Source organism: Coturnix japonica, chromosome 5 (genome assembly GCF_001577835.2).
Source record: "Coturnix japonica isolate 7356 chromosome 5, Coturnix japonica 2.1, whole genome shotgun sequence".
In the NCBI taxonomy this organism is placed as follows: domain Eukaryota; kingdom Metazoa; phylum Chordata; class Aves; order Galliformes; family Phasianidae; genus Coturnix; species Coturnix japonica.
The window spans coordinates 23,433,732-23,442,448 of record NC_029520.1 but is presented as its reverse complement, the minus strand read 5'-3'; the positions used below and the strand labels follow the sequence as shown (position 1 = coordinate 23,442,448).

Below are 8,717 nucleotides of genomic sequence, written 5' to 3'. Positions count from 1 at the left end.
CCATTGAAAAACAAACATTCAGGGAGTCACTGCAAGATTCCTCATAATGTTGCTCCCTCAAAATGAGTCTGAGCTCAGAAATCACAGAAGTGCTTCATAAGGTCTCCCAGTAGCTGAAATAACCTTGGATCCACCCACTGAAAAAAGATGAAAACCAAACTGTCCTAAGCTTATTGTTAATTTTCCATCATCCAGATTTTGTTTGCACAGCTTTAGTGCAGTCAGCCTGGAACACTTTTGCCCATAGGTCGTGATAGTGAGGCAAGTGCATTATTTTCTTTGCCATCTAAGTAAATACCACTTACTTTCTCACATGCTATTGCTGATCAACATCCATATGAACTGTCAATTGAAGCAGGGGCTCCTGCACTGCTCGACTATATCCTTCTGTCATCCTTGCCAACATCCTGGAAATACAAGTTTGTCAGCATAAACAAACAGCCAAGAAGAAATTACCCTGAGGTGGGCCCTTCTTAGCTCCTAACTGAGAGCTCACAGGAGATCAGTGAGCTATCGATGCACGTTTCTACACACTCTGTAAGTGCTATGTTACCAAATGTATATAAAAAAACAGAAATAGACCCAGGTAACAGACACGTGCCTTTAAGACAGTATTCACTAACATGTCTATTTAAACATTACAAATGAGAAATATGATAAAATATCAATTACAACTGGCTTTGTGTTATAACCCACCGCTGTTTCTACATGCAGCCAATTCAGTTCCTGAACAGCAAGAAGCACTGTGTCTTTTCCCAGCAGTTCCAGATGTGTTTCACCTGGACGTACTGCCCTCTATCCCACCTAGAGCTGCTCAGAACTTTAGATTTGATGCACACCCTTCAAGCACCAACCGACTTCATGCCGCCTCAGCTCTGCAGCTGTTTCCGTAGCATCAGAAGCAGAATTCAGCTGTCTTCATTTACTGCTTGCCTTGGGCTGCACACACTCCAGTGCTGGTAAAGCAAACAGAGCTGTATCTACCAGATACTTTCTAGATTCTTTCTTGTATGTAAGACCCACAATACATCACAGGCTGATATCTTCAGGGAGAGTACTGAGAAACAGCCCCAGCAATTGCTGTGGAAAACAGAGGGAAATAGGATCAGAGAGCAGAATTGCTTAACACGACTCATAGCAGGATTCAGAGCTGCCTCCTGTATATGAACAAACCACCAACCTGAGCCGGCAGCCACTGCCTCATAGCAACAAAAAACCTCACCTCCGAGACTATTTTTAAACCGCATTTAATAAAAGGGTTTCTTAGATATATAGAGGATATTAAGTAAATAAGTTACATAGTACATTACAATCACATCAGCAAGATTGCCTTTAGTGTATTAATATTTTATAAAAAAAAGCACACAAAAAATAAATTCAGTCCAGTCTATCACAACTGTACAGCAACAGGTAAATATATTTATATATGTACATTTCTAACATGTAACAGTCTTTTAAAAGGTGCCATAGGCAGCAAACACACAAAAGGAAGTGTCTGCTCACTTGCTAAAATAAAAGTAATATACTTTATTATAAAGCATTTGTACAGTAATTACAAAGGCCGACTGCTCCTGTACAGTACACCAAAGCTTTGACTACAAATTTAAAAACAACGTAAAAAGAATGAACTCAACAAAAAAAGTTCTTATCAAATCTGAGCTACAGGGGGAAAAATACACATGGAGAAGCTGCAGGAAACAGATCTTTAAAATACACATTTCTATAAAAATATACGTCGCTTTCGATTCTCGAGAAGTGTTTCTTGGGCTCAGCTGTCGGTGGAATTTTTTGCTCTCAGATAGAGAGCTCCTCACATGAAGCTCAGGGGCTGCCCCGACAACACTTGGCCTCACAGAGAACAAGGGCAAGAAAAGCAGCTGAACCCAAGTGAAGAATATACACAGAAACTCACCCCTGTGAAAATCAAACACAGTTTGTAGACACCGCTTCTTTGTCTCTTTAAAGCTTTATAAACTTCCAGACATACATTAGAAGATAGAACAGAGAATGCTCGCATGGGAAATGAGAAATGAGGTTTCTGGCAGAGGTAATCACTGGACTAAAAGTGCCTTTGTATGAAAGCAGATGAGACAAATACAGCTCTAGTCCTCCCCACTCACATTTCTTTTAGAACAGGATACAAATATACAGGAACTTTCCAAGACCGCTCCTTGAGAGAAAATTAAGTGGTACATAATAGCTAAGAGAGGGAGAGCTTGCTCCTCCTGGTTTAGGAAACACTTCTTCTTTTTTTTTTTTTTTTGGGATGATGCCTTTATGATAAGCTTGCTGCGAATATGAGAATCACCATGAAGTGTCAGGTTTGTGAAATGAGAAGTTTTGTAATAGCTAATCCAGATTCCATGAATTCCAAGACTAGGATGGGACTAAAAGATGAGTTACCTTTCAGTTTCAGAACGTCTCCCTTTTCCCTGCCTTCAAAGCAGCTGCCATCCTGCCTGGTCCAGCTGTCAGCGCAGCTGTTCTGGTGCCTCCAGCGTACAGAAGTGAGTTCTCCAGGATACTGCAGCCTGTTCAGTCAAGCTGCTCCGATTTTAAATGGGAAAGCATTCAATACGTTAAGATGCAGAGTTGCTCTTGCAGCCGGATAGCAAAACACCTGTAGCTATATCAGATATGCATCACGAGTGCATGCATTTTATCTAGCAATTATATACACATCATCTTATAAAATGGAGGTGCTATCCCCATGCAGAGCACAAATCTGAAAGGCTGAATTAATCTATCAGTAAAGAGCAGATGACACGGGCAGAAAGGCAAAAAACACACAACCAGGGCAAACGTGACCACTAGCCCATCTCTCACAGCATCTCTGCAACACCCAGAGCTGGCATCGAGATCCAGCTGGGCCATGGTTCGGAAATACAGCCACTACTACGTGTACAACCACCCCGCACTCTAAGGGACAAATACCAGCATGCAGCTACAGACCTGCAGCCTGTATCTTCTGTTTGTTCCCAGACAATGAACAGCTAACACAAAGAAACACCCTCCTTGTTCCAGCTCTGCCTGGGAGCGCACAGCACCTTTTAGACTAACAGCAAGAGTAGCGAGAATGAAGACCTGCGAAACTGCTTTCAAACAGAAAGTAATCTGCACGGGGCTTTCAAATGGACACACTGTCAGAACATCAGAACAGACTGATTAGTTTTTTAATCACAATTGGAGTAACACAGCCTTAAATTAACACTGCGCTGCAGTGAAGAGCCACTCAATTTTTCCCCTACACAGAATAATGTAATTAATTCCAGATCAGACAAATTCAGTTCAAATGCTTTGTCTACAGCAGATGGGTGTTTTGGTTTGGTTTTTTTTTCTGGCAGTTATATTCTGTGTTTGTTTGTTTAGTTTTGGAAACAACTCTGCCAAGCTTTGCTAGTTGGCATGATCCAATTCAGATGCCAGGTACACTCCATACTGCTTCTGTAAGCAGGTGAGCAGCAGGTTTAATGCTACTTTTATGTTTTTAACTAAGACACCTAGAGGAACATTTTCACTCATTACCATGACAAAAAAGGTTTTCTGCTGGCTACTAGCAATATGGAAACACATTTGTCGCCACTTACTTGGAATACGTAACTGCTTTTGGTCAGCCACGCTAGCTCATGTTTGTAGCAGCCATCCTATCCTCAGAAAAAGCTTTAGATTTCTTCTAGCAAAGGGTCTCTCTGTAATATCTTGCTGTTCTCTGCTACTGCAGTAGGGTGGGAGAGAAGTGATCAGTACTGGATTTGGTGCGTAATAAATACATAGTTTTAGTGCAATTAAAGACAATTCCTTATTTCTTCTTAGCACCTCAATTGCTTACACTTTGTGAGGCAAAACAACTCATTGACTTCCTAAAGCAGACAGAATCAGTGAAAGAGCTGCCTTTTTGGAACACACTAATAATGCTTACCTTAAAGCATTACCATGTCTAGCAAGATAAAACTGGTACCTAAAGCAGTAACACGATTTGCTTTAAATCTTTGTAGCTGATTTCACCTGTTAGTCATCTCCCATTGTAATCTGCTATGCAGTATCTAAAACTACAGCCAACTTGAAAACTGCTGGGGGCTGCAGCTGAGTGTGGGCTTGTTGTTACTCTGGCATACTTGAAGAAACTGAAAATACTGGGTGAAATGGAGGTGTTACACTGTTAAGGTAAAACAGAGACACGTATGGATTTCCTGCCCATACAGAGAACAGCCCACAGCTACTAATCTGTCTGTGTACTGTTTTCCTGGAGGACATCAAGGAGTTCTTCTAGCTCAGCATCCCACTTTCTAGCTGGGACTACACTGCTGTTCCACACTTCCCCTCACTTTTTGCTAAACAACTGCTCCTGATCCCTGTCTGAAACAAGACATGGAGGCAGCCATTGGTTTGTCCTGATATGAACAGTACGCTTTTTTTTTCCTTTTTCTTTTTTAAAAAGATTAAATAGTTGATTTTGCACTGTTTTACCAAGGACAGCAAAAGCATTTTCTGAAAATAGTTTCATTACCCTTATTTGAATTATCAGGTTTAGACAGATCTCTTTTCTCCAGCTTTAACAACCTTCATTTTGTTTCTCTCTGTGTGCCATTTCCACCTCTATCTCCATTTCTTCATTCTGTCCTCCCAGGACTTCCCAGCCTTGTAAGTGACTGCACACCATACTACAGCCGAGACCGCTACTCCAGGAAATCCATCCATCACAGCAGCATCTACATTGTTTTAAGCCCATTTTACATATATTCACAAGCCCTGCATGTTTCTGAGCTGATGCTCCACCCTGCAGGTCTCAGGATCTGGAAACCACTGGCAACTTCCCAGAAACATACTTCAGAATTTTAACTGCATCATCACTTTATACCGGAATTAATCCCAGCAGTAGAAGTGAGCCATGTATTCCAGCTGCTTCACTGACTGTGCTAGCACAGTGTGCTAAAGCTTATGTTCTCTCTGAAGGCCCCAGGATAGCAGCAGATGAGCTTTTTCTCTGATTTACAGGAGGAAAAAGATAATAACACTGAAAATCTTAGTAGGAAGACTGATACGCTCAAGCTTCTCTTTAATGATGAGTAGCTTTCAGTTCTTTGCAGTTTCTGAACGGATTGTAATGGTTTGTGACATGCCATCTGCTTCCACAGTCTTGTCTGCAAAACCCAGGGACATGCAGCAGTCATCCCAGCGCTGACAGGGTCACCTGGCTTCATTAGGAATGAACACACAGCATTGGTAGGAAATCAAATGCACACAGGCAGAACTGCCAACACTGAAAAAAGTGCAGTCTGTCTGATAACGCTACTGATTTTAAAAGTAGTAACTGTTTCTATTAAGTCTATACAAAGGCATATGTATGAAAAGAAAATATGGTACAATACACAGCCTCCCAGACTTGGACAGCGTGACCGTGGTTGCACAAAACTACCTGGGGCAGGAAAAGAGGAGCAGATGGCATGCTGAGTCAGATCATTTTCCATGGGCAACTTGACAAGTAGATACATTGCCTGACATTCATCCAGCAGCCCAAAGAGGCAAATTAAAATATAGTTTAAAAATATCAGCACACTTCATGTGCACTAACCCAGCCAGGATCCCCGCTTGGCCATGCACCACAGGAGCAGCATGCATGGGATGTGATGCACTGCTGGCACCCAGCAACTGCTGCCTCCACACACTGCGCTGAAGGAGCCAGAACAGGGAGCTGGGGCTGATCAACTGTGAGAGCAAGGAAGTGATCTAATTTTCTACATCTTTATGAAGTAAAGATGAAGAGGGCTATAAAGATGCACAAACCATTCCTGTGCAATCTATGTCACCCGGAATCCTTTTGCATCCTCTTAACTTCCATTTACCAGCAGGCTTTTGGTTGCTAGACCTTTTTTTGGCCATTAGCACGTGTCAGTTCTGAAGAGAAGTCAGCATTTCAGCCAACTAAGGGGGCGACAGAAGGACAGCCCAGCAGGCATGGCTGTCCAGCCACTTGCGTGGAGGTGAAAAGCCTCCTGCATATACAGTCACATACTGTTTGATAGGAAGTATTTGGAAAACAAGGGCTCAAAATGAGAACAGTTTCAAAAGATAAATCAGGGCTGCCACAGGAAATAAATGGATGTGTTGAGAGGTAAGAGCCATTCATTCACAGGAGGATTTAAGGAGCTTCATAGATATGAGAGTTCATTCCTCCCATCTCTGGGGTGCACACAGTCCAACACGCAGACAAGGTTCACATTCACTTTCACAAAACAAACTTGCTCCCCTTTAACCAAAGTCAAAACTGACAGCATTCATTTCAAATTGCACTTGTGAAACCCAGACTGCTTTCCAAGAAGTTTATCAAAGGCTAAATGCTTTGTTTTCCACCAGGAGACAACCCACAAGGCCTGTGACTACTTCTATCCCTTCAAGATACCTTACACCCATTGCTGCATTCTTAATAGCATGAAAGAAAACCACCTCAGGGTTCTCTGAAAAATAAAACTTCCTCTCAGAATGAGGAAGCAGATCTTTTCCATCCCACTTTTCTTTTTTGTGAAACAGAGGCCAAAACCACACACCGTCTTTCCACAAAACTTGCTGGCAGGCAGAATAAATGCTTAGAAAGGCAGGAAAGGGTAACAGGAAGAATAACTTCCTAAGAAAAAGAAACATCTAGAAATCACCGTTATCACAGTAACTGGATACAGTCACCACAGAGCAGAGCACCATTTTCTAACTCTGGTCTGGAAACCGTTGTATCCAAGAATCCTGTTGTCATGATTCCTGACAAGCACAAGAAGAAAGGTCTTACTGACCCCAGAGAACTTACTTCCACTGCAGGAGACATTGTTCAATTGTGTACCTCAGATTTGATTATAAATAGAATAGAAATCTTATTTGTTTTCTTTTTTAAATCCAAGCTGAAACAAATCTTCTTGTCTGCCACTCTGGCTTGGTCAGTACTGGCAAGGTGAAGTGGAACATGTGGCACGAGGAGGCTGCAGCACTGAAACTGAGACATGATGGCTCAGGTCAGAAAAGTGCAAGCAAAGAACGTGAACCACTGAGAGGGTATTAGGTCCAGCCTTGCTACTCCCTCCATTTCCAGCCTGCTGCTATATTTCTCCATCCTCATCTGAGCTCCCACTGCTGCTTCCACTGCTGTTGCTGCCACTCTCACTGCTCTCTTCCTGCTGGGCCTGGCTGTGGGCTGCTGCTGCTGCCTCCTCTGCTGCTGCTGCCGCCTCTCTCTCTTGCTGCTTCAGTGCGGCCGCCTTCTTCTCCTGCTCCGCATGGCTCTTCATGTGAGCACTGCGGCTCTTCACCTTGTAGAACACCCTGAGGAAATATAGGTGCATTAGCATTGGTCTCATTTACAGCTTCCTCCTCCATTAATTTACTGAAAGAGCTTTCCATAGCTACAGCCCCAAGTTCGCAAGCTTCAGCACAGGAACCAATGCTGGCACTGTAACAAAACATCTTCAGCAAACACCACTTCTGCCTCAGCGTGTGCCAGTGCACTGGTTGAAGTATTAGCAGGAGATCCTGAGCACTCTTGAGTTACTTGCTTTGATTCTTAATATATTTTTCAAATTTGGAGGGGCAACACTGGCATCTGAAACACACACATGCTGCTTAACACAACAGAACCCTGCTTTTTAGCCATTCCCCCTACACTGCAAAAATAAAATAAACATGGAAGTGGTCAGTTGCCATTCCAGAAAATTATCCACATAGCTGGAAACATTTGAGCTTTTTCTTCCCAATTCTGCACTACCATGATCTATCCCTCTATCTCTCACCAATAACTATTTTGACAAGTGTCACAAGACAAGTTTAGAGAGCATTATGAACCCTTCCCTGTTCCTTCTCTTCAAGCAGCCATCTGCCTTCTAACAGCTCTAACCTTTCCAGTACAACATGCTCTCTGAGGACACAGGGACAATATAGCTTTGCAGGGTCAGCCAAGTCTCAGGCATAGCAACAATTTGTTAACGGCCTTTGTGATTTAACTAGATGGAGATCTCATTTTCTTGCCATCCAAATACGACACACCACTGAAATGCAGGCAGCGTCTCATGCCATTTGAAGAACTGTCAGAAGGTAATTAGCCAAACTGAAGTACCTTAATATCAATATACCTGATATGAAAGACATCTCAAAGCTATAAGTTGTTAAAAACAAACAAATAAAAAAAAACGCAAACACTGTAAAAACCCCTAATCTGCAAGATTAAGTAGGGTAATGCCTTATTAAAATTATTGCCAGCCTCTCCAGCCTGCTGTACTGTAATTCCGTGACTACTGCTGGAAGCTGAGTTGCTCTTACCTGCCACACTTTTTACATGGAAACGTGTTTTCTGTGTTCTGGATTTTACTGGTAACATCTGATTTTATCTTCTGTTTTCGCCGCCTCCTCTGCACTGGAGCAGGAATAAGCTTTCGAGGCTTCATGGTCGTCTCCCTCGGCCTTCTTCCAATTCTGCCTGTAACAGTTGCCTCTCGACTCCTTATATTGGCATCACTGGCCTTCAGAGAGAGGGAAACATAAGGCAAACAAACCAAAACCCACTTCTCATTGTGGTCCCAAGTGTACATCAACTACAAATAATTAATTTGAGTTTCCTTGCCTTACTCATCTCAGTTCTTCCAGAACAGCACACTGTCTTGTTACCAGCAACACTCTAAGCTACCTCAGCCCAGCCCTTTCTCTGGAAGAAGACAGAAACTTCTACATCTTGAACTGTTGAC

The 8,717-nt window shown here is 42.6% G+C and overlaps 1 protein-coding gene across 7 annotated transcripts in view; it reads right to left on the bottom strand.

Moving 5' to 3' along the window:
• Positions 1 to 1,231: 1,231 nt before the first annotated feature.
• Positions 1,232 to 8,717, bottom strand: part of MIDEAS (mitotic deacetylase associated SANT domain protein) — a 59,191-nt gene continuing 51,705 nt past the window's right edge. For 6 of the 7 annotated variants that reach the window (XM_015864589.2, XM_015864588.2, XM_015864592.2 and 3 more), the window contains 2 exons: positions 8,296 to 8,495; positions 1,232 to 7,305 (listed from right to left, as the gene is read on the bottom strand). In XM_015864589.2, coding sequence (XP_015720075.1) covers positions 7,083 to 7,305; positions 8,296 to 8,495 — 423 coding nt within the window. In that variant the 3' untranslated portion in view covers positions 1,232 to 7,082. Of the gene's footprint in view, positions 7,306 to 8,291; positions 8,496 to 8,717 lie in introns of those variants that run through there. The other variant, XM_015864595.2, reaches the window with a different exon arrangement.